Raw genomic sequence first — 27599 nt, 5'->3', positions numbered from 1 at the left:
TTTATGAAGCAAAACCAACACATCTAACCTCTGTATTTTGACTTACTTGCATTTGGGGAGACCACTTTCATCAACATAGCATGTTCCTCCATACATACACCTGCATGCTGGGGGCATGGTTGGGGGAGGTTCAATGGCTGCAGAAATTGAAAGCCATGCATGTGTTAATAAGCCATACTAAGCAGAGCATACTGTACCATGCAAAACCTTGTTCACCCTTAATGCCAGGGGGTACATTTCAAAATATTACCTTTCATTTAGATCAAATGAATGGCCTTACAAAATAATATTGGATTATGAAGCAAGAATATGTTAAACAAAAGGAAAAATGGAAAATTTTCAAAATTTTCCTTGTCCAGAATAAGTACTGATGGAATCCAGAACATATCCAGAATGTAAAACTTAAAAAATGGAATGTTCCATGAAGACAGAGAAATTTCTTAGTCATCCTTATACTTTCCCACAATGCCTTAAATATCTTAATTCCTAAAGGCTTGCAGAAATATTTTCTGAACATCTCATTGCTTTAGGATATCCATACTTCCAAAAAGGTGAACCGAATTTCTCTGCTTAGGTTCTCTGGTCCTATTTTGGAAGTCCTATAAAACTGCCTCTGTCCAAATTCCCATACTCTGTTCCACAGTGATTTTGAGATACCCTTTCCTTTTCCATAAAAAAAAAATATTCAGTATTTACTGAATGGATGAATGAAAGAAAGAAAGAATGAGTGAGTGAATAAAATCCAGGTGATATTCGGAATAACTGTCATCCTGAATAAGCCTGATTGACTTGATATTATAGGTCTCCTGAAACGAGCCAATTTGCTGAAGATGATGCAAAGCAACCAGGAGAAAATCTCTTCAACAAAGTCACACTGGCACAGTATGAAACAAATATCTGGAGCTAGATGTGGAAATTCTTTCCGTATCTTGTCTGTATCTACTGTCAACTTCTATGAGCAATATGGTTTATGATTATGATGAGTTTCATGCACGTGACATAGCTTAGATCCTAGTTAATCCCTAAGGCTTGCTGCACAACAGAACAGCATCATTATTCTCAATGTACAAAGCAAATACAGATAGACAGTGCCTCATCCAAGAGGAGATCACCACAATATCAGAATAATAATGAGATTCCCCATTTCCATTCTAATCCTCAACCACCATGTTTTTATTTTTCTTCATATTTCCAATAGTTAGCAGAGTATCTGATGCATAATGAGGACCTAATAAATACTGTTGCTTTTTCAGTCATTTCACTCATGTCTGACTCTTAGTAATCCCATTGGGGTTTTCTTGGCAAAGATACTGGAGTGATTTTCCATTTCTTTCTCCAGCTCATTTTACAGATGAGGAAATTGGGGCAAACAGGGTTAAGTGATTTGCCCAGGATCACACAGTAAGTGTCTAAGGTTTATGAACACAGATCTTCCTGACTCCAGGCCCAGTGCTCTATCCACTGTACCACCTAGCTACGCTTAATAAATGCTTGTTGACTATTTCCAAGTCCAGATATGGCATTGCTGATGCTGCCAAATGAGCCTAGAGAGGACGTACTGATAGCTCTAACTACATAAACATTTGCTGCAGGGGCAGCACTTTATCAAGGAGATTAAGTCTCCAAGCCAAAAGGACATGAGACTTTATAATAAGAATCATTTTTGAAGCCAAAAGATGGTAGCCTAATAGAATCTTTCCTGGAACAAATCAAGGAAGATCTGGTTTTGTTCATGAAACTCAACAGAAGGGTCAGAGCCCCTGGTGGGCTAACCTAAAAACTTGCAAAAAGTGCCCATAAATTGTTAGAACGCAAAATGTTTGTCTGATCCAATCCCTTTCATTTGAGATAAGGGAAAGGAATAAGCATTTATTATTATCTATTATATAAATATTATTTATTTATAAGCATCTATTATACCATGCTATCTTAAGTGCTTTTAAAAACTATTATCTCATTTGATCCTCACAGCAACTTTGTGAAGTAGATGCTATTACTTCATTTTAGAGGTGAGGAGACTTAGGAAACCAAAAGTTAAATATCTTGACCAAAATCACGCAACTAAGAAGTATCTGAGGCTGAATTTCAACTCAGGTCTTCCTGATTATAGGCCCAGCACTCTATGCTCTAGACTACCAGAGCCCTTCAAGCCAAGAGTGCTTGAACAGGAACTATCCCCACAATAAATAGGTTTTTATTCATCCACTGCTATTCATCCAGCCCCATTTTCTGCAGCTACTATATCCCACTCAAAAGGCAAAGAAAGAAAATGTGGTTTGCCATTTGAAGTTAAGATTTACCCAGAAGACAGTAAGAGGGGAAAAGGTTATCTGTTACTTTTTTTTGTAACAGAGTTCAGTTACTTGCTTCTAGTCAACACAGAAGGAGAACATGCAAAAGAAAAACAAAACACATTTCCTAGCTTCCGACTGCTGCTGTGTTCTCTAACAGGAACTTTACCTGCATCACAATCCGTACTGCTCCCTTCCACAAAACGTGAGCCTTCTGGGCAGCTGCAGGTATAGCCCCCAGGTCTCAGCAAGCACAGGTGGCTGCATATATCTTTACAGACATTGGGCACTATAATGAAGGTGAAGGAAAAGAATCAGTAATATGTAGTCACCGACTGATTTGCCTTGAAAAAAAATGTCAACTCAGAAAATGCCTAAGCAGGAGACCAATACATGGATTAGTTTTGGACTACCCTAAACTCACGGTTCTAGGGATTTCTCATCTAAATAACATTAAAGTGACTGCTGAGCCGAAGTTCTCTAGATAATTTGCCTAATAAATTCCACCTGTTCTCCAATAAATCAAAATCCTCCTCCCATTCTTCTTCTCATTTCCCTTAAACACTGAAACATTTTTCCTGTTCATTATGGACAGTCATCTTTTCTAGTTAGTCTATTAATATTTTGAGCCTAGGAGGCCATATCTATTGCTCTTAATATAGCACCAGTACTGAGTATAGTGGTAGGCAGGGGATAATATTAAATATTTTAACAATCACCTCTCAGACAGGATGGGGAAGCAATATACTTTTAAGTTTATGTTTAATTTTTTTATTTTGGTTCAGGTCCATATAGATAGATAGATAGATGATAGCTAGCTAGCTAGCTAGCTAGATGGATGGATAGATAGATAGATAGATAGATAGATAGATAGATAGATAGATAGATAGATATAGCTATACATATATATATATATATATATATATATATATATATATATATATATATATATATGTATATATTCCCAGTGTCACAAAGCTTATGTGTATGTATATATACATTTTGTGACACTGGGAAATCTATTTAACCTTTCAAGATCAAGACAAACTGGTGCCAATATTAATTAGTAGGAGTTTCCTTATTAAGAGTTCCCTGTATGAGCAAAAAAGATCCAAGCAAAGTGTTATGAAACAACATATAAAGAGCGATGGTCTTTTTTAACTAGGAACTGGAGACAACAGGAAGAAGACTTTGAAAGCTTAAGAGGATTGTAGTTTCTTAGCTTTCCAAATCATTTATTATTAAATATATGATTATTTAATAATAGACATAGATGATTAGAATCTCAAAAACAAAAGGCCCTTAGGGATCATTGACCCCAACTTCCTCATTTCCCAGAAGAAGAAATTAAGAATCAGAGAATGCTAATAACTTGTCCAAAGTCACATATCTGGTTGGTGACAGAATTGAGACTAGAATCCAAATCTCCTAATTTCTAATTTCATGTTCTTTCTAATACCATTCTGAAAGATAAAAACTTTCCTTAAGTGGATATAAATTTGTGAACAAATATATAAAATTATGACTCCATAAAACCAGGAAAAAAATCATATTTATCTAGAAAAGATACAAAAAAAATTCTGAACTTCTCAGATACATGCAGCTAATTTCTAGGTTAAGATTTTGAACTAATTCATCAGATGCTTGGTTGAAATGTGCAATTCCTGGGCCTCAGTCTGCTCTTAAAAGTCACAAGACAAAGTTTGGAACTATTTCATAACAAAACTTGGAACAGAAAGTCACCCTGATATTGTATTTTAGGACCTGGATATTTTGTGGCTTTTTCTGAACATTTTATGACCTCATGTCCCATGAACTCAAGATTAAGAATGAAGCGTTTTCACTTTATGCCTAGATATCTAGAGGTGTTAGTAATCATATTTCAGTTGTTAACATCTTTTATTAAATCAAAATATTGAAAACTTTTCAAGCATCAAGAGAAATAACTATCTTCTATCAAATATTCTGACAGAACAGCTATTAATTTGGAATAGCAGTCTTCAGATAATAGGGAATATCTCATTCCAAAACTGCCGATTACCTGAGTGATTGTATCTGTACTGATGATAGATCCGAACTTGAGTGAGCCAAGGATTTACTGTCAGCACTTTCACTCTCTCACCCCTCCCGAATTTATCTTCTTTCCAGACTTCGCCCTTTTCCTTAGAGGTCCAATATAAATGGCCTTCAAAGACATCCAGGCTATAAGGGTTCCCTACTTCTCAACCGTGGGCAAGAAAAGGAAGAAAAAAAGAAATAATAGTCTTTGGTTAATTAAAAAGCAAATCTCCAGCACTACTTCTATGTCAGACATAATTCTCTAAAAAGTAAAAGCTTAATGTCTAACCCTAACTCAAAGTCTTGAAATTCCTGGAACATTCAATTGGAATGTCATCAAAGAGCTATAACTCAGATCTCTCTCAGCAGATTCTGTCAGGTAAAGGTCCTCTGCATTGAAGGATCAAAATGAAAGAAATTATACTAGTTTAATCTATGATGTCTGACACCATTTATGGGAAATATTTATTTCAGTTTCACAATTTTCTATCCCATTTTGTGAGGGAGTCTTTGACATTATGTTGTACCTTTTTTCCTCTGAATGTAAGAATAATGTCTGTTTTCTTTGCTGAGAATGATAAACATGTGATTTCTTAAAAGTTCTAGTTTAGAATGCTGGGCTTTGAATGGTTCAGCAAAGATATGGAAAATACCAAAAACGATTGTCCTCCAGAGTATTCCAGATTTGGAAGTAAAATTCAAGTCACTTAACATATCCTAACCTCAATTTCCTCATTTGTAAAATAGAAATAAAAATAGTAACTAACTTCACAAAGTTGTTAATATCAACTGAGATAATAGAAGTATTCTGCTTTGCAAATCTTAAAGCTTCAAGTAAATATTAATTATTATTATCCTTCCATGTTTACAATGGGAAAAGCTGATAATAGAATTTTTGACACATTAAGGACTAATACATCTGATAGTATTTAAACATTAACAGACTAGCACTTGTATATATTCATAGGAGCAACAGAACTCAAAACTCTATCCTTTTTGTAACTTTTTTCTCTTAAATATTATTTATTTGCATTTTAACAACCAGCTTATAAATAAAATGTAGAAATTGCATCTGAGTCATTTCTGAGATGAGTAAAGAGGTAAAAAATCATATGTTGAGAAAATAGAAAAAAGTTATTCACTAGTAGTCAAGAAAAAATAAAATCAAGATTATTACTAACCACCAACTGAAACAAGTCTCCTGTCGGTTCCATCATGTTTCATAGACTCAATAATGTTCTCTTTAGAATCACTCCAGTAGATCCGGTCATTGTTCAAATAATCAATAGAAAGACCAGTTGGCCAGCCAAGGTCATTGGAAACTAGGGTCTGCCGTTGCTGCCCATCCATCCAAGCACGTTCTATCTTGGGCTGTCTTCCCCAGTCAGTCCAGTACATAAATCTACAACAGAAGTTTTCTCATTTTTTTAGAATTTTACCTTAGGAAATAGTTTTATTTTGCCTTCAGGGAGTAAAAACTAACTCAGAGAGAAACAGAATTTTTGAGGTATCTATGTATCAATCTACATTTATTATATTTCCTAGAAGATAAGGAGAAAGGAAATAGCAATGCTGCTACCATGAAACTCTGTCTTGCTGCTTCACATCATAAGAATTTACCAGGCTTACTTCATGGAAGTAGTCTAGCGTCATCTAACAGGTACAATTGTAGAGAGGAAAATAGGGGCATTACAAATTTCTGCATTTTCTCCCAGATGCTTTTAAATCAACACATGTTTAATCAATCTTAGAGAAGGAGGCTATTTTGAAAGGTCATTTTATATTTTTCTAATACACATGCATTATCATGGGCAAATAATAGCCAAATAATGCTAATGGATAAGACATCCTACATGTTAAGAATTACATAATCAGATCCTTGAGAAACAACATTAAGTTCTTTCAAGGAGTTTTGTTTTTTAAAGGAAATGTGGACTTGGTAAGCATCAGAGGACTTCCCCCCCAATTACAGAGTAGACCCAAAATGGTCCAAAAAAGAACCCTAAGGAAACTTCCCAATTTTCATGAATTGAAAAAAAATATATGATATGGGATTCCAGATATCAGGAGCATGCATTCATGAAACAAAAGAGAAACATAAGTGAGAATAGTTAATAAGGAATAGATTGCCCAGTGTTTTGTTGCAGAAGACAACTACAAGAGCAGTAATGAACTGAACCAGCTACACCCAGTGAAAGAACTCTGGGAGATGACTATGAACCACTACATAGAATTTCCAGTCCCTCTAATTTTGTCTGCCTGCATTTTGGATTTCCTTCACAGGCTAATTGTACACTATTTCAAAGTCTGATTATTTTTGTACAGCAAAACAACTCTTTGGACATGTATACAGATATTGTATTTAATTTATATTTTAACATATTGAACATGTATTGGTCAACCTGCTATCTGGGGGGGAGGGGAAAATTAGAACAAAAGGTTTGGCAATTGTCAATGTTGTAAAATTACCCATGCATATATCTGGTAAATAAAAGCTATTTAAAAATTTAAAAAAATTTAAAGAAAAAAAAAAAAGGCAACTACAGAGAGGCAAATATCTGGAGTAGAGGAAGGAGAGAGTCCCAGAGATAGCTGGGCAGTGCCTTCAGCTGTTTTGTGGTTATCATTTCTCATTCTATATGGAGCAGTTTTACAATAACTAAAATCAACATTTGTGATTTAGGATCAAGGAGTTTGAATAAGAAGGAAACTTTGATATTTTTTGTTTAACTTCCTCTTTATGTGGAGCACAGGGTCTATTTTCACTTTTATTTCTGTATGTCTTGGGGTGAAGCAAAGTGCTCAGCATGATTGATTAGTTTATTTTATATGGAAAGGGAAGTACAAGAAAACCAGAATTTATTAAGTGCCTACAACATGACAGGGACTAAATGTTTTTATGGATATTGTTTCATTTGATCCTTACAACAATATTATTTTAATTTTTTTGTCCACCAAAATATTATTTATATGCCATTGATGACTAAGGCTACTAGAGGGTATAGTAGATACAGTGCTAGACTGAAGAAGACCCAAGTTAGAATTCTGCCTCAAAAATTTATTCATTTTTTAAAACTCTGAACAAGTCACTAACCCTTGGTTTTCTCAACTGTAAAATGAGGGGGTGGGATTCAACAGCCCCTAAGATCTTTGTAGCTCTAAATCTGTGGTCCTATGTATCATTAAGATAAATGATCAATCATGAGATTGTAGGAGGTTTTAAAGTTCATTTCATTAATTCTGCTTTCTGGCAAGAATACATATAAGTTACCTCAGAGAAATAAAATTAAAGTAGATTATGTGAAGAATAGGAAGGAGTAGAGCTTCAAGATATGGTAACATTATGAATGGGTACAAATTGTCATTATTAATATAATTATAATAGTTGAAATGGTATTATTATAACATTCAGCATCTCATTTTTATCCTTTTCTCTAATTTTATGTTCTTTTTTGTTATTCAATTTTCCCATCATTCCTGATTCTGAATGACATTTGGGATTTTCTTGGCAAAGATAACTGGAATGGTTTGCCATTTCCTTTTTGGTTTAATTTATAGATGAGGTAAACAGGGTTAACTGACTTCCCCAGGATCACACAGGTAGGAAGTATCTAAAGCCAAATTTGAACTCAGGTCTTTCTGACTCCAGAAGTCAGGAACTGAATACAAATTTGACCTCATACACTTACTAATGTCATGTGACACTGGGGAAAGTTACTTAACCCTGTTTGCCTCAGTTTCTTCATCTGAAAAAAACAAGAGTTGGAAGTGGCAAATCATTACAGTATTTTTGCCAAGAAAACGCCAAATGGAATCATAAAGAGTTGGACTAGTCTTCTGGAGAAGTGACTCCAGACTTGTCTCTTTATCCACTGTACCACTTAGCTACCCTTTATTTAACCTTATTAATTTTTATCTTTACTCTAACTAGCCAATGGTCTGATGTTCCATAGAAGCAAACTATAATATGACTTTTTATTAGTAATCAATCAGATGCTGACCTTACACTTTAGTGTCAACAATTAATACTTAAACACAGTTTAAAATTTTAATATATAGTTCCTAGTAATCTCTACCTCTTTTCCTTACACTTTCTTTTATCATTGCAGAGACTGAAAGAAACCCTAAAGAACAGAGGTAATTTTGTATCTTTCTAATTTTCATGAATTGTCACACACAAATAATAGTCATCTAGTGACCAATCAGCAATCTGTACCAAGTGAGGGAGTATACAAATCAATAAAGTCACAGATCCATCAAAGTATCAAGTAAGTATACACCCATTTTAAGATGAGATCATTGGGACCAAGAGAATTTGCATTATTCAAGATCATGTGAATAGTAAATGGCAGAAATTCACACCTAAGTCTTTGACTAGAAGTCAGAAATGCTTTCTATTATAACTTACTATTTATTATGGAACTTGTTACAGTCCTTAAAGGACAATTGCTATTTTTATGTTGGAGAACACAGATCTTTGCCACTGAATGACATAAGGTAATATATAATTTATGGGGTTCATATTGAGAGAAAAGAATAACTTGTGGGCTGATTCTACCATTTTAAAATTTTGTTGTGAATTATAGTTGCCTGTTAGGGAATATAATTTGCTGGATTTATTTTTTTTAATGTGGTATAAAAAAAAAGAGAATGGAACTTGGATCTAAAGATTTGAACACATATTTGAACTTATTAGCCATATAACTTTAGGCAAGTCACTTAAAGTCTTTGAACATCAGTTTATGTGAAAGACAGGGATAATAATATCTACTTCAAGAGACTGTTATGAGGACCAATTAAAATATACAAAAGCACTTAGGAATCGAAAGCATCACACATAAGGTATTATTATTGTTATTATTAATGTCATTACTGCATTGACTCCACATAATAATAATCTGTGGTGATTCATACTCTGAAGTGGCTATTTGCAGATAAGGGAATTTATGTACTAATAGTCAAATTATAGGAAACATTCCCTGACTAAATATTCACCTGACCAAATAAGAAACATCTAAGAAGTCATTTAAAATTAAAAGGTTCCAACCTCAATGTGATATCAACACATTCTAAAAAGGTCAATTAACAGTGAAAATGCCAATTTACCACTTTTATGAAGTGCAAAATAAAACACCATAGAGATATCTTAAGTGATATTTAACTTTGAAAATCAGTTTTTTATCTAAAAATAGACACATTTATTTATATAGATCATTTATGTTCAGAAGGGCTAGGGAACAGGATCTGTGATTTCCTTGGCATGAAGAACTCCCAGAAGTAGAAACATTATCTCAATTCAGGTTATTATCTTCTCTATACTATATAGTCTGAGAGTATCCAAGAGAGCTACAAAGTTAAATGACTTGCTCAGAATCACATTGTCATTATGTAGCTGAAGTAGGTTGAGTCCAGCAGTCTCTATTACTCCACTTTGTAGTTGAGTCATTTTCAGTTGTGTCCAACTCTATGATTCCATTTGGGGTTTTCTTAGCAAAAATACTGTAATGATTTGCCACTTCCTTCTTTAATTTGTTTTTACAGATGAAAAAACAGGCAAACAGGGTTAAGTGACTTACCTTAGTAGTAAGTGTATGAGGCCAAATTTGCAATCAGTTCCTGCTAACTCCAGGGCCAGCATTTTATCTACTGGGCTACCTAGTTGCTGTTATCCTACCAACTATGAATACAAATACAAGGACATATTTACATGGATAATCTAGCTATTCTCTACTGTGCCCTAATATTCCATTAAAAAAACTGGAGATGATCTGGGGTCTTTTGAAGGCTATGGTAGTTGAGTCCAAGCTCTAGCAAGCCTTGTCAAGCTGGAAAGTATAAGCAGTGTTTGCTTTCCAAGTAGATAAGGTAATCATGCAGTTTTCACCTAATAAGGCCAGCCACCAAGTGATGAATTTTTTAGTCCTTACCAACTCATTAGTTACCATGTACTAAGGCAAAATGGGATAATGACATATTTTAGAAGCAGAAGTGCCCACACTGATGAAACCATAGATCATTTGAAATTCTAAAATATTCATTAGAATTCTAGTGAATTCTTCTTAGTCCTCCATAGTAAGTATGATGATTAACTTATTCAAAAGTTCTAAAACAATGGTTCTTAAATTAAGGACCATGGATCGATTCTGTAAACTTGCACAGAAAAAAGAAATACACTTTTTGGTAGCACAGTGGATAGAGCTTTAGATCAGGAGTGAGGATGACTCATCTTTCTAAATGAACTCAGATAATTATTAGTATAACAAATGGTGAAACCCTGGGTAAATCACTTAATCCAGTTTGCCTCAGTTTCTCATCTGTAAAAGGAGCTAGAGAAGGAAATGGCAAACCACCCCAATATCTTTGCCAAGAAAAATCCCAAAAGGGGTCACAAAGAGTCAGGTACAACTAAAAATGACTACATTGAACTTATTTTCAATAACCATACATTAAAATTTAGCATTTCCATCCTTTATTTAAAAACATTCTGAGAAAGGGTCCACAGACTTCACAAGATTATCAAAAGGGTTTATAACTCTCTGCTCTATAATAATGAAAAGGGGGAGAAGATGGGATCAAAGTCCCAAAAATGCAGAAGGCTCTATAAATAACTTCGATTTTCAAAGCTATGATGACTAGAATTTTCCAGAAAACACGCCAGTTCACTTAATGCAAAAAACACTGCAGAAAGGTATTAGGCAGAAGTTCTATCAAGGGGAGGGAAAGGAAGGGCATAAGCATTTATTAAGCATCTAATACTTTATAATACTTTGTAAATATTATTTTATTCAATCTTCACAGCAACCCTGGGAAGTGGGTGCTATTATTATTCTCATTTTGCAGTTGAGAAAACTTGAGCAGTCAGCGATTAAGTGACTTCTTAGGGTAACATAGCTAGGAAGTATTTAAAGCCAGATTTGAACTGTCTTCCTATCTCCAGGTCCTATACTCTATCCATTTTGCCTTTATGTCTACCCCTGATATTAAGAAGAATTTCTCTTTGGAAGAAAAATATGGATCTCATTTACTTTTATGACATTGCAATCCAGAGAAAGATCTTTTATTGTAGTCCAGGACAGCTTACCCCAATTTTGGATTCACAACAACTGCAGCTGGTTGATCCAGTTGGGTGGAAACAAGCCATTTTCTGTATCTTCCATCCAACTTGGCCACTTCTATCCTATTGGTGCTGGCATCAGACCAATAAATGTGCCTGAATTTGAGTAAAGAAAGTTAAACAACAAGAAAAGGGCTAGAAATTCTGCATCAAAAGTAGACATTTTCAAATGAAATTACTTAGCATGAAGAATATTTTTGTGTATAGGAGTAGGAGAGATGTTAATCTAAGATAGAAAATTTTCCACTCATTAGCAGCATCCAGCCTTAGAAAAGTTGAACATGCTCCCTCCTACCTCTTTCAGGGTCAGAAGGAACTTGGAATATAGAGAAGAACTCATCAGCTCAGAGTAAAGGATGAAAATGATTTTTAAAAATACCATTTGGCTCAGCAGTGTCCTCCAACCCTGATTTATATTACTTAACATGTCCAACTCTACAAATTCCAGTTCCATTTTAACAAAGTCTTAGGTCAAGAAGAGAACAAGACATCAACTAAGAAGAGAAATCTACCATCTCCTAATTGGCAGAAGAAAATGTCAAATTCAAAAGACCCTGAATCTTCAGGCTCTGTACTCTGATAACACATCTCAAAGGTTTTGTTCTTTGACAAGGGACTCTGAAAGAAAGTAGTGCATTATAAAATCTTATTTTAGCTGGAACGGTGGGGAGCTAATTAACATTAGAGATTAACCTATCTTCTGGGAACACAAGATGGGTTTGCTAAAAGGTGAAAATTAATTATACTGCAAATGATTCACCATTCTTCAGGAACTTTGTTGGTCTCAGAGTTCCTTCTCCTAAGAATTACATTTCAGAAATGTAGGTGTCTCTATAAATGCTTGAGTTCTGCCCCTAATGTAAATGCTTCCCCCTAAATGTCTACTTCAAACATCATCTCTGAACTTGAAGTAAATATCTATATCAGTTTAATATGATATGAAAGAGTTGGATAATGATTCTACTCATGGCTTCTATTTAGGGACCATTCCCAATCTTGTGGATTCTGGGATTTCAGAGAATTTGAAAGGTAAAGAACAGACATCAAATGTGACTTCTACAAAGATGTCTGCTGTAATCCTCTCCCCCCCAAAAAAAAAAAGTTAATGTTGGAAGAAGGATTCAAAACTAGAGTTTATTGATTTCATATTTTTGCTTGGAAGTCATTTTCTACTAAAGTCTCAAAGTTTATATAATCTCTGTATAACTATAATGAACATAGAGAAAAGAAAAAAAAAGAAAAATTTCTAAGCTTAGCCAATATTGTAACTGTGGAAATGAATCCTAAATCTACAATGCTAAATAATGCTGTTACATAATAAATCTGGCTTTTGAAATCCATAATTAATTGTGTAGGGTTTTTATATTTTACTTGGTAGATGTTTAGTATCTCCAATGGGAGGTGATCCTTAAGAGATTAATATATGCTATGAAAGATAACAAATAATTAATTGACTCAAGAACCATTCTCACCTTCCAACCCAATCTACAGCTATTCCATCAGGACGCATGATATATTTGAGATTCAGGTCAACTTCCTTCACAGGATTATTGCCACTGCTGTCAAAGGTGGGGATATAGGCACGTTTGATAGAACCAAAATCAGAGCCCTCACCTAGGACAGTATAGTATACAACACCTGCAGAGAGAAAACACAGAGACAAATTTCACATTGAGAACAAGTGCCATTGTAGATCTGGGGAGTTGATCAAATGAAATATATCAATTCATTAGAATTCATGAATATTGTTGATTCAACAATATAGTCACACTCCAAAGTCCATTTGTATGTGTATGTGTACACATGCACATATGTGTTTATGTTATTATCATATGGCCATCATACCTCTAACAAAGACCCACTCTAAATCTCAACATAAATATAGATGAGCCAGGATTCTCACAGTCTATGTTGGCAAAATACAGAATCAAGTGAGATAAAATATATAAAATGCTTTGAAAACTTTAAAGTACTATATAAATAATTGCTATTATAATTACATTTTCTTTTCAGGTGGTACAGTGAATAGAGTTCTGGGTTTGGTTATTTAACTTATGCTTTGCAATTCATGGACTTGCCCAGGGTAATACAACTAGTAAGTATATGAAGCTAAATTTCAATTCAATACTCCAGATCTAGTAACTCTATCCACTGCATTACCCAGCTGTCCATAAGTTACAAAGCATGCATTAAATAAACAAGGATGAAAACACAGGTAGACTGAATAAAAATCAAAGCAAAACTGTCGACTAAGTTCATCCAGTTATGAGGGCCTTCCCCTCCACAAACAAAACTGTCGACTAAGTTCATCCAGTTATGAGGGCCTTCCCCTCCACAAAACAAAACTTGGTTATATATATATATATATATATATATATATATATATATATATGTATATATATATATACACACATATAGATAGATAGATATAGTGTGTGTATGTGTGTATGTATGTATACATTTTTGACCACTTAGTTTAAAAGTTTCAATACTCAACTGACAATTTATTCTATCAAGATAAGTTTTTTTTATTTAATTGTGGGAATTGTGAGAAAATTGCATTGTTTAAAGCTATCACTAAGTGACTCAGAAACTGGACCAACTCTACTTGCTGCTTAGAAACCCTTAACCAAGGACCTAATTTATGCTGACCAGAAACCCCATCAGCTCCAAAGATTGATACCAGGAGTTTTCTACAATTGTACATCTCAAGCATTTCATTTGACTTATCTAAAAAGTGGTTCCATACAGGTGTGAGTTGAATATGAAAGGAAAATATCTTTTTTAAAAATTATGAAATTAAGGGGTGAGAGAGGAATGTACTGGAAGAAAAGGAAAGGAGAGATGTGGAATGATGCAAATTATTTGCAAAGAGGTAAGAAAAAGCTTTTATAGTGAAGGGAAAGAAAGGAAGGAGAGGGGAGTGAATGAACCTTACTCTTATCAGAATTGGCTCAAAGACGAAATAACATACATGCTCAATAGGAGTATAGAATCTATTTTACCCTTCAAGAAAATAGGAAGGGAATGGGATATGGGAAAGGGGAGAGAATAATAAAAGAGAGGACATATTGAGGAGGGAGTGCTCCAGTACCAAAACACTTTTGAGGAAGAACAGGGAGAAATGGGAGTAAATACAGTTCACAATAGTAATTGCAAAATGAATTTCAAAGCAAGCTTCTTTGATAAGCCTCATTTCTCAAACATAGAGGGAACTGAGTCAAATTTATAATAAATAAGATCCAGGCCCCAATTGATAAATGATCAAAAGATATGATCTGTGCCCAAAGTGCTATAAATTCATGCATACCTTTGATCTAACACCACTACTAGGTGTGAATACCAAAAGAGATTTTTAAAAAATAAAAGGAAAATGAACTATATATACAAAAAATATTCATAGCAGCTTTCTTCTCAGGGCAAAAAAAATTGGAAATTGAGAGGATGCTCATCAATTGGGGGATGGCTCAATAAACGGTGCTATGTGTTTGTGATAGAATATTTTTGTTCTCTGAGAAACAATGAGCAGGATGTCCTAAGAAAAAATAAAACCTGGAGAGTCCCCCTGTAAAGTCAAGGAAAGTGAAATGTACTGTATACAAAGTAAGAGCAATGTTCTGGGATGGCTAGCTGTAAATGACTTTTCTATCCTCAGTATCACAATCATCCATGATACTCTGAAAGGCTTATGATAAAAAAAAATCCTATGCATACCCAGAGAAGGAACTGATTGCATCTGAATACATTTATCTCTCTCTTAAAAAAGATTTGGCCCCATAATGATCAGTTGTAGTTTCCATGTTTCCTTGAACATTTTACACACCCTTGGGGACAGTGAGACACCTCTTTTTCTGATTTCTCAAATTATACCTGTTCATTTTCCCCCTTCCAACTTGCAAAGTCCCTATTCTTTTCTCTATTTAGAAATCATATTACCTAATGTTATATTGTGTGCTTTTAATTGGTCTTATTTGATTTATGCTTTTTAATATATAAAAATCTGTCTGTCTCCTCCTGTATTTGGGGCCAGACCTAAACTGAAGCAGTCTGGTCCTGGTTTGGGGCAATTGGAAAGCAGTATTTAATAAATCAATATGCTCAGAACATTAATCCCTTGTTTTCCTCAGGCATTTAAATTTTTAAATCACCACATAAGGAAGAGACAAAGATTGTGCTAAGATATGGCCTCATATTTTTTTTAAAAAACTCATTCTATCAGGAGGATAAGATGCATAAATAAATGTTTATAACATAAATTGATTCCTAACAAGTGTATAGGAGGGTCGCAAACCTAGAGCCATGTGAGATCTAATGAGAGAAAGATCACTAATCACTAATGCTTGGGAAAATCAGGTAAACAGTCATTTTTAGCTGATGACATTTTTAGCTGAATTTGAAAAAATTATAAGATTTTAGCAAGTAAAGATAGAAATGAGGAGGGCATTCCCACCAAAGCGAAGGTTAGGGGTAAAAGTACAAAGGAAGAACAAAATCATCTCCAGATATTTTGGGGGTAATCCAGTATGGCTACAAGTCATCCTTAGCAAAAGGGAATAGAGTGAGATGAGTCTAGAAAGGGAAGGTGGTACCAGGTTGAGGAATGCCATGGTCACTCTTTGCCTGCTTTATCTATTGTTCTGTCTTAGAACTCAAAGGGCTGGATTAGGAAGGAATTTTCCCCTATTTGCCAGCCCTTCAATGACTTTCTTTTTTTCCACTTAATTTTCTCTTTATTCTCTGGCACTGGTTCAGTCAAAACTGAGCAGAAGGTCATATGAGAGAAACAAAATATTTATAACCTTAATAGAAGTTTACCAGAAACTTCTCATTGTCCTTATTTTACTGAGTTCTTTTATTATTTTTTTAAGCAAGTAATCAGCTCTGTGATCCACTTTAGCTCCTACTTAAAGAAACAGAACCATTTGTCCTTGATATTATTTTTAACCAAAAATAAGTATTTTATACCTTAGGATGCTATGTATAGGATTTTCTTATTTAATGTATTTGTACAGCTATTTTCATTAGTATAAATTTCAAATCCAATTTATGTAACTTTCAGAAAATTGCTTCATACTGTCAATCTCTCTTCACAACAGTTCCTTCATCTGTAAATTGGAGGAGTTAGATTCTTCTGGTTCTTACAATCTATAGTTCTCCATAAACTTATTCCTTCCCTCTAGACTCTGCATTTTTATGTGAACATTTTACATGGACATAGTGTTTCAATCATTCCAGCTTCAAAATAGTTTTAAAATTTTTTATATGTGTTACTTAATTATCAGATCAAACTTTCAAAGTGCCCTTACTCCACTTTCATGCTTGAAATGTTCAGTGGATGCAATATTTAAGTATGCAAATCAAATGCATGTTCTAATGTGTTCATTTGCATACCAAAATTGAACAGTTAAAATTTTCATTTTAACTACTAACCATTTGACATGCAAATTAAAAATGTTCTTCTCCTAGCATTTCCCCTTGAGCCACTAGCATATGTCCCAAATCTAAATAGATGGGAGCATAAAAACTTGTATGCAAAATTAGATTGTATAGACTTAGACTAGTAATGGGAATTTGACCTATGTACCATTTCTATTTCTTCCATTTTGTCATTTCTACCCTGCTATTTTTCTGCTTTTTTCTGGTTCATATCTCTTAATTTTATGAGCCAAATTCCTACTTATTCAGAGAGAGATTTTCTGGTGCTGATATTAACCTAAGATGTAGAACTAATGATTGAAGTTAGCAATGAGCCAGATCCCTTCTGTCTGTGATCATTAGTCCATAGACAATAAAAAGGTAATCTGTCAACAAAGTGTCCTTGATTTGCCCCAACTTAATGGGACTATTTTCTGAGACATCTTAAGTTACACTGCCTAAAACCTTGATTCAGTGGAGCTGAGAGTTTGATGGTTTCATTAATTTCCTTCTGCTGACAACATGACATAAGCAGACTTTTGTTGTCAAGCAACTTGAAGGGAGCTATCCAATCCACATATCTTTTCTTGTTAAAGGCATTTATCAAAATGGTCAGGAGGTAAGATCTGAGACAAGTAGGACATGACTATTATTATTTCAATTCCTACAGGTTTTAATATTTTTTGAGACAAGAGAAAGAGGATGATGAATGAAAAAGAAAAAAAACTATGGCTCTTAAATGAATTTTCCAGAAATGATAAGTGTATTCATTTCCCCCCTGCCCATAAGGTTGATTTTTCACTGATGACATCCCAATATCATCCAAGCATACCATCAGCTGCACACTGTTTTCCTTCGTGGTCACCCACAGACCTAAATCCATCAGCACAAATACACTCATAACTTCCTTTGGAATTTCTGCAGTCCTGGGGACAGACTCCAAATTGTTCACATTCATTGATATCTGGAGACAAAACAAAACCAAAGATGAATTTTTAAGTACCCTCCACCAAGATTTCAATTCAATTATTTTTGGGGCACATTTGACTTTGTAACCCCATTTGGGGTTTTATTGGCAAAGATACTGGAGTGGTCTGCCATTTACTTCTCTAGCCACTTTATAGATAACAAAACTGAGGTAAAAAGGATTAAGTGACCTGCCCAGGATCACACAGCTAGTAAGTGTCTGAGCCCCTATTTGAATTCAGGAAGATGAATCTTCCTGACTCTAGGCCCAGTGCTTCATCCACTGTACTATCTATCTACCCCTAGAAACTTGCTTCTGTTCAAATTCATATTTGTCAGTGATGAATATAAAGGAAAACTCAAATAAAAGAAATTAACCAGCAAATAAAAAAGGGGAACCTAAAGATATACAATTATTTCAGACAAGAAAAAGCTAAAAAACCTAAAGATGAGGTCAACTCTCTATTTCAGAAAAGAACTACAATTTTTTTCTCATCAAGAGTATCATTTTTCTTTTGTCAACATAGTTTTCATGGGTAAGAATCTACCATTTAATCTCTAAATGATAAATTCTTGAGTTACAACTCCCCCAAAAGAATGCTCTCATTCATCTCTACTTAAAGCATACCATGGAATCAGTACCATTAAATCCCACTGACCAGAATTGCCGAAAACATGCTTAACTCTTATCACTTTTAGTAAACCGTATTCTTATCACATCCTCTGGAACGGATTCATGATGAAAAAGCAAAATATGATGAATATAATAAAATTTTAGAACTCACAAGCAAATCATATGACTCTCGGCTATGGTCCCTAGACTGTTGTCCCTCAAGTGTTGAGAAGACAAACTTTAACCAGATCCTACAATAGTTCTAATCCTTGTTCATTCTGCAATTTAAAAATCATAGATAATACTACCAAGAAACTATGATGGTTCAAGATCAATATGTCTCACACTAAATTACTTGAGGGCTTAAAAAACATAATTAAAAAAAGATCTACTTTACCAATACAGGAGTTTCTGTCTATAGCACTAGCATTGTACCCTGGCCTACAGGAACAGATGAAGCCTCCTTCATTTAGATTGGTACAATTATGTTCACAGATATTTTCATCACAGGTCCTTTCTGCCCCTGGGTCTGAAAAAAAAAAAAAGATAAAATTATGTAGTATAAAATTGAAGAGCTTATCAATTTAAAATTTAAATTGTATGTTAAAAATAGCCCCTAATTTATTCTTTTTGTCAATTATAGAAAAAATTATTTTTCCTTATGAATTTATGTAGGAAAGATGCTTCTTTGATATATTTTGCCCAATCTGGAATTATAGGGACAACTTGTGGGCAGGTCACATTCTGATAGTCACAGGAGCTTTGACCTGCTCTGTTTCTGACTTGAGCTGATTTGACCCTCCCTAGACAGCCAGATGGCCTCTTACCTTTGGGGAAAAACAATGTAGACTCAAAATTGGTTTAGTCCATTGCAGCTCAAAACTCCTGAGCTCAAAACATACACGAGCATCAGCCTTCCTCTAGCAGGAATTATAGTTGTATATCACCATGTCCAGCTACTTTGAATTTTTTTTATGGAAACTCTACTGTTTTAATGTTATTCTATTGTTTTTCAATAATATCCATTTCATCATGAATTTGTGGTTTTCTTTACAAAGATACTGAAATGGTTTTCCATTTCCTTCTCTAGCTCATTTTTACAAATGAAAAACAGAGATAAACAGGATTAAGTGACTTGCCTAGGATTATACAGCGTCTGAGGTCAGATTTGAACTCAGAGAGTAGACTCTTCCTGAATTCAGGCTCAGTGCTCTACCTAGCTGTCTAACTATCTAGTTGCCCAACTCTACTATAAGAATCTATAATTTTGTTACCTACGGGGCTTCTTTAGTCCAATACCATGAAGACCTAACTTCCTTTAAGACTCACTCACTTATATGAAGCCTTTTCTGATTTTCCATGGTACTATTGTTTCTACCCATATCTACCACTACAACCCACCACCACATGCACAGAATATCTTGTATCTACTTTAAATATATCTATATTCTACATGTCCATGTTATGTCTCATCGCTAAATGATAAACTCCTTGAAGTCAGAAGCCTTTAGTGCATTATATGAATAAACATTTATTTTAAATGACTCAAATTGAATGAAACTAAATGAATTTTCATCCAATGAAATAAAATTAATTGTGTATGGGGAATCAATACCCACTTGACCACACACACATATATAAAACAGACTATCATTAGATTATCACTATCCTGGAAACCTTCAGATCCATGCTTGAATGGTGATAGTGGAATTATTACTGGGAGATCTTTCCAAAGAAAAAGGAAAAGGCAAATATTAAGCAAATTACAAGATTGTATTCTCTTTGTAAAAATCCAGATTCTCTGCTTTGTGAAGCCCTTGTGAGCAACTGCAAGAAATTGTCTTTGCTCTAGACTTGCTCCTTCCTCTTGCCCATTTTTGGAAATTTCCTGCCTAAAACTCCCTTCTCCTATCATTGCTTGTAAATTTCCATATCTCACACTTTCTACAATCAGATTCTCAAAAGGCCATCTCTAGTTTCTCCTCTGCCTCCAACCAGAGATGGAAAATCAATGAGATCAGCTAATTGAAAAACCTTCCTCCTCACTATATAAAACCTACATGCCTGAGTTACCATTGTATAGAAAAGAAGGGAACAAGCACTTATTAAATGTCTAGTATGTAGCAAGCCATATGCTAAGAAAGCACTTTACTAAATATTACCTCATTTGATCTTCACAACAATTCTTGGAGGTAGGTGCTACTATTATCCCCATTTTAATCAGTTAAGGAAACTGAGTCAGACAGAAAAGTTAAAGAATTAGCTCAAAGCACATGCCTTATTCAAGATAGTGACTGAGTATGGATTTGAACTTAGATCTTGACAATTGCTGGAGAAGAAAATGGTCAATCACTCCAGTATCTTTCCCAAGAAACCCCAAATGGGTCCTAAACAGTCAAACCAACTGAAAACAATTGAATAGAAACTTCCTGACTACAGGTTTATCCACTGTGCTACCTAGAAGACAGATATCCTAAACATTAACTAGGAAAAACTATTGAAACCTAGGTGCATCAAAACCTCTTAGAAGGGCCATAACCCATCTTTCTTTCTGCCAATGCCTCGAGATTATTGCTCCCAAATCTCATTATTCTATCTCTCTAATCACTGAGATCTGGTTATATCCTTTGTCTACTGGTGACTGAGAATCTTTTTTCCTGAGTATCCTTTAAAGTTAATCTTTTTTTTTCCTCATTCTTGTTTCTCATGCCCTTGCTTCTAGTTGTCATGTTTTTTTTTTGTTTGTTTGTTTTTTTGTCTCTAGTCTTTTCTTATATGTACTGAAACATCATTTTTAAAAGTTTGTCCTTTTGTCACTGGACTGATTGAATGTTGTGAAACATTCTCCAGAGCCAAAAATTAATGTTGATTATTTATATGAACTTTTTTTTACTATACCTAAATGCTATATCCATTCAAATCTATTAATTTGGATAAATTGATTTGGCCAATACATTTCCCAAATCAAGCATGGGCACACAAATAAAAATTTTATTTTACAAAGAAGCAATGATTTACCAAGTATTTCAAAGCACTGAAAAAAATCATCCTAATATAATAATCTCCCAAGTATTGGTTCCATCAGCAATTAGCTTTCTTTCTTTACAAATGAAGTTTAAAATATTACTATATTAGACAAGTTATTTCCAAATGCCTCAATGATTTTTAAAAAGAAAAACCAATTGAGGAGGGGAGAAAGGAATGAGACGGACAGATTATGAATGCATTAAAATAATAAATAAATTTTAAAATAATGAAAAAAGTACACATATAATGGCACTTAAGACAAAATTTTGTTTTATAGCTAAATTATTTGCCCACATAATAATCTCTAAGAATGAATTCTATAGTGTCACATTTTGCCACTTCAAAAAGCAGCCTCAATAATCATAATTGCCTTGATGAGGACACTCCTTCTTCTGATATATATTATACTTTCTCTTCATTTTAGTAGATGATGTCATGAATTGCTACCAGATCCCCTTAATGTTTCAAGCTAATCCTTGGGCAATAGACTCATAGCCTATTGTTGGTTAAGTCTTCAGTCTTTCCGGCTGATAATACATGCCAGAGCTTGTGATTAAAGGGCATAACTCATAAATTCAGGGTCTCCTCCACACCATAATGAGCAAATTATTGTGAAGATTTTACATCAGTGACGTGAGACTCAAATCAAAATGACTCTCCATTGTTCTCTGTTTGAAACCATGAATTAATGTTGTCTTTTTATTTATTTTGTTAAATATTTCCCAAATACATTTTAATCTGGTTTGTTGCACTCAGGGAGTGTTATGACCTGATATAGCCAGTGGGTCACATCTTTGTCCTACATGATGGAGCATTAGGTTTGTAAATCAGAAAAACCTGAGTTAATATCCTCATATACACACTAACTCCCTGACCCTAGGCAATTCAATTAATATATCTCCACTCTGGTATCCTCATCTGTAAAAGACTTAAGTTAAACTTGAAAGCCTCTAAGGTATCGTCTAACTTTAAATTTATGATCTTATGATCCTGAGATATACTGATATATTAATAGCTGAAAAGAAATGTGGCCTTAATTCCCATACTCATTTGGTTGCTACCTATTTTCTGTAAATATATGCCAGTTTTAATTAAATACCATTTAAAAAGCACTGTGATTAATTTCAAGCAACTAAATTAGCATGGACAAATGAAAGAGGAACCAATTTTTATCTCAGTCTTAAAGTTGGAAAGATTCCAAACACCTGCTATAGTTACATCACTGTCAATAACCGAGGCAGAATCTGAGAGTGGAATAGCTTAGGTAACTCAATTTATGTCATATTTATATTAACTTAACAGGACACATCATTTCAAAGAATCAGAAGTTATGAAAGGCCACAGAATTTATTAACCAACAAATATTTATTAAGCACCTATGATGTTCCATCTTTGAGAATATAACTACAGAATGAAGCAATACCTATTATATGTTTTCTCCAGTAGATTCCTTTTCTATCATCTCAGCTTTCTCAATGATCTTCTATCACTTCCTTCTCTACTACATGCAAGCATTCCCATGCCTCTTCATTTGAAAAAATTTAATCTTCCTTTGATCCAACCAATTCTGCCAGCTATTGTACCATATTTCTCTTCTCTTTTGACCTTAACTTCTTGAGAATGTCATCTATAATAGATAGTAATTCCTTCCTTCTCACTCTCTACTTAACTCTCTATCATCTGGCTTCTAACTTCATCATTCAATTCCCTAAAATTATTAATTATTTAATTGGCAAATATAATGGTCTTTTCTCAATCCTCACTCTTCTTAACTTCTCAGCAGCCCTTGACACATTAAAACCCTTGTCCTTGATACTACTCTCAAGTTTTCATGACATACCATTTCCTGGTTTTCCTCCTACCTATCCGATCACTACTCAGTCTACTTTGCTGAATCTTTATCTAACAACTAACCTTTGGTATCCTATAGGGTTCTATCCTAGGCCCTCTTTTCTTCTCCCTCTAAAATATCTTCCTCAATGATCTCATCAGATGCCAAAGATTCACTAATCTTTTATATCCTGATGAATCTCAAATCAATTTATACAAGTCCAAACCTCTTGGCTATCTCCAATTTTGTATCTTCAACTGTCTATTGGACATCTTGAACTAGACGTCTCATAGATATCCTAAACTCAACAAGTCCAAAACTCAACTCATTAACTTACCTCCTAAACCCTTCCCTAATGATGTTGCTTACCTTCCTAATAACCCAGATCTGTAACCTAAATGTCACCTTCAATTCTTCATTCTTATTCATCACCACTTCCTCCTTCCTCATATCCTATATATTGCCAAAGTCTGTTAAAGTCTTGTATCATCTTTTGTACATACTCTCTTATTTCCTCTCACATTGCTACAACTCTAATACAGGAGCTCAACTTCTCATGCTTAGACTGTTGTAATAACCTTCCAGTTTGTCATGAGTTTCTCCTCACTTCAGTTCAATCTCCACTAAGTTATCAGTGATCTCTCTAAATCATAGATCAGAGCATGTTGTCCATTCAATTCAATAAACTCCAAGGACTAATTATACCCAGGATCAAATTTTAAATCCTTCATAACTTAATCCCTTCTCATATCTTTCTAATCTTCTTATACCTTATACTCCTACATGTTGGCTAATCCTTTCAGATCGAGAATTCTCTTCCTCCTCATTTCTATCACCTAGATTCCCTGGGTTCCTTAAAGTCCCAGTAAAATCTCATCTTAGGATGGAGGTGTTATTATTATCCACATTTTACAGATTAGGAAACTAAGGCAAAGAGGTCAAGTGACTTGTCCAGAGTCACACAGCTAGTGAATAAATAAGGCCAGATATGAATTTATATTTTCCTGAATCTAATCCCAGCACTCTATCCATTGTAGCACCTGTCTGCTTCTGTAGCAGTGGTAGTAGTGGTAGTAGTGGTGATGGTGGTGGTGGTGGTAGTGGTAGTGGTGGTATAGTAGTAATATTAGCTCTAGCCTTTAGCACAGTATCTGGTAGAATTTTATTGTTTAGTCATTTCAGTTGTGTCTGATTCTTTGTGACTCCAAATAGTGGCACAAATAATGGAATAATCTGACATTTCTCCAGATCATTTTATGAATCATGAAACTGAGACAAACAGGATTAACTGATTTGTCTAGGGTCACATAGATAGGAAATGTCTGAGGCTGAATTTGAACTCAATAAGTCTTACTGGAAAGAAATGGCAAACCACCCCAATATCTTTGTCATGAAAACCCCAAATGGAGTCACAGAGTCAGATTGATTGGAATGACTGAATAGTCATTTTATTCAACTTTATCAATTGTTTGTAGGGTGGACTGAAGCAGTGAGAGATTTGAGGCAGGAGGACAATTAGGTGGTTATTCCAATAATCAAGGCAAGAAGTGATGAAGTCCTGAGGGAGACAGTTGTGTGCATGGGGAGATGTTGTAAAGGTAGAAATTGAAAGATTTCTACAGATGGCTTCACATGTGCTATTCCTATTTTTAACAAGTACTGTGAAATGGTATGATAGATTAAGAGTTTTAAATTATCTTAGGAAAAAGTTAGTCCAACCTTTAATTTTATACATAATGAAACTAAGTCCCAGAATAGTGAAGTCAAAAGGCAGGGGGAGGGGGGTAAGTATTAACTGATTTGCGGCATGTTAATTTTAAGGTGATAATGGGACATAATGATGGAGGGGCTCTTTAGGCAGTTGGAGATATAGTTCTATTAGTACAGAAGATTTCCTACTTGGAAATCATTAGATCATATGTTTAACACTGAAAAGAACCTAAAAGTTCTTTAGTTCAATCCTCATCCTCCAAATGAGGAAACTGAGGTCCAGTCTATAGGATTTGCCAGAGACCACAAAATAAGTAAATGACAGTCAAAATAAAACTACATTTCCTCTGACTCCAGATATAGCTCTTTCTCTACTGATAATAGTCGAAGGCTGTGGAAATAAGTAATATTATGGTGGGAAAAACTTTAAAGAGAATAAAACATTGTTAAGAATAGACCCAGGTGAAACACTCATAATTGGGAGTTAGAAAGACGATGTAAAACCAACAAAAAAAAAAAAAAAATTAAAGAGTAGTTAAAGGATAGAATGGATCTCTGAAGCCATGAGAGGAGAAAGCACCCAGTAGGGATGAAGTCAGAAACTGTAGAAATTAAAGAGATTGAGGACCAAAAAAGGACCATTGGATTTATTAATTGAAGGATTATTGGATTATATATATTTCCATCTCTATATATAATTTCCATCTCCAATATAATTATTGGAGATCAACTTTTGAGAGAGCAATTTCAGTGGAATGGCACAGGGTAAAAGCCAGATTCCAAGAGAGTAAGAAGAATCTGAGTAATGAGAAAGTAGATTTGGCAGAAAAGTGAAAAGGATGGGATAACAATTCAATGAGCTAGAAAGGTAAAATGAAAGTTTATTGTTTCAACAGGAGACTAAGAGGGAGAAATTGAAAGATACAAAAGAAAAGGAAAATAATTATGGAGCAATGTCCTAGAGAAAGAAGGAGGCAACAGAATCAAAGTAACAAGATAACATCATCCTTATAAATAACATACACACACACACAACACACTAAATTTCTTCTTCTAAGTTTCACTGATTTAAAACTTGTTCAATACAAATAGTCAGCAATGACAAACTTCAAAAAATATAGAGAGAGATATAACAATGTTTTAATAAGACTTTTACTTACTGCAGCCTGTTTCATCAAAATGGTTCCCACAGTCATCAAAGTTGTCACACACATATTTCAAAGGAATACAGTGTCCATTGCCACACTTGAATTCATCTTCTGTACAAGGTTTCGAGGTTGCATTTATACCTACATTTGGGGGGAAAAAAGGCTCAAAATCAAGAATCCTTACTGTATAATGTTTGGGGGGGGGCTTGCCCAGAATTTTTTAAAAATATATAGAATTTCTCTCTGCTCTGACCAGACCTACTGTGATATTGGAATCACAGATGCAATATATTTAATTTGAGAGACAGAATAGGCAGCAGGAAGAGTATGCAGTTTAAAAAAATTTTCACTTTCCAAAATCTATCATTCACAGAGATGAACACCTTTTAACTAGAGTTTCAATCCTATAGAAACAGATCTACACATACACTTAATACAATCAAATGTTTCATAGCCATACCCCCTCTGGTAAGAGATTTTGGCATCCTAGATGTAAAGTTAGAGAGCAACCCCACAGACCATCTAATCCAGCTCACTCATTTTATGAATTAGAAACCTATAGGATCAAGGGGACCAAGTGGTCCTACATCAAAAATTATAAGAGACTCATGGTGATTCAAGGTAAAGCAGTTTAAAAGGATATATTTTCTGGATATTTCTACATGATGCCTGTATAGGAGAAAAATCACAGGAAGAGGGGGAAAATTAATTGCCTATACTTTTTCATTGTCCTTTAAAATATCTATGGTTTCATTGGTATAGCATCCCCTCACTGACATTCCTTTTTGTTTTAGTGAACTGAGTTTGCGAGTTTCTGAAGCCAAAATAACCTTCAGTAAGTGAAATCTTTCCATGATGAGTCTCTCTCAAATTAGCTACACTATAGACCCCATGCATCAGTTTTTTTTCATTTTGATAGTTCCTTTTTTGAGCACAGTAGTAGCAAGATTTTAATGGAAACTCTTTATATTGATTAGATTCAACAGTCAACTGACCAACTGTATACTCAATTTGAAGTTAGAAAAAATTCCTTCAAATGGAGAAAAATAACCCTTTTATCAGTTCCATCCCAGATAAAATTCAGTTATGTTTTATTTTTACTCCCATGCTACCCTAGTTTATAACTTTCCTCTTATGAAAAATGAATTTTCCTTTTTTATAAATGTACTCTGATATGAGATACCATAGCTCTGCTCTTTAATATGTTTTCACTGATGGTACTGAGGGAGCACTGTGTGATTAATCATCCAAAAGAGATCAGTAATTAACAACCCTACATCAAATCATGACTAACTTCATCTCTGAAGAGCAATACATCATTCATTTATAAAATGTGAACCACCATTTGGTGCTCATTCTGATTCTCTCAAGAGAAAGAGAAAATAAATTCTTATCAACTTTTTGAATTTTAAAAAGTAAGAACTTT

General features: G+C 34.3%; 1 protein-coding gene across 1 annotated transcript in view; it reads right to left on the bottom strand.

Moving 5' to 3' along the window:
* LRP2 (LDL receptor related protein 2) overlaps positions 1–27599 on the bottom strand; it is a 236218-nt gene that overhangs the window by 19853 nt on the left and 188766 nt on the right. Inside the window, exons 63-71 of the mRNA XM_074302211.1 lie at positions 26186–26314; positions 18855–18986; positions 17711–17842; positions 12936–13101; positions 11431–11559; positions 5534–5751; positions 4333–4512; positions 2461–2580; positions 47–137 (exon numbers count right to left, since the gene is read on the bottom strand). Of these exons, the coding sequence (XP_074158312.1) occupies positions 47–137; positions 2461–2580; positions 4333–4512; positions 5534–5751; positions 11431–11559; positions 12936–13101; positions 17711–17842; positions 18855–18986; positions 26186–26314 (1297 nt within the window). The remainder of the gene's footprint in view (positions 1–46; positions 138–2460; positions 2581–4332; positions 4513–5533; positions 5752–11430; positions 11560–12935; positions 13102–17710; positions 17843–18854; positions 18987–26185; positions 26315–27599) is intronic.

This window comes from Sminthopsis crassicaudata, chromosome 3 (genome assembly GCF_048593235.1).
Source record: "Sminthopsis crassicaudata isolate SCR6 chromosome 3, ASM4859323v1, whole genome shotgun sequence".
Taxonomy (NCBI): domain Eukaryota; kingdom Metazoa; phylum Chordata; class Mammalia; order Dasyuromorphia; family Dasyuridae; genus Sminthopsis; species Sminthopsis crassicaudata.
The sequence above is the reverse complement of the archived record's forward strand: the minus strand, read 5'-3'. Positions and strand labels throughout refer to the sequence as shown.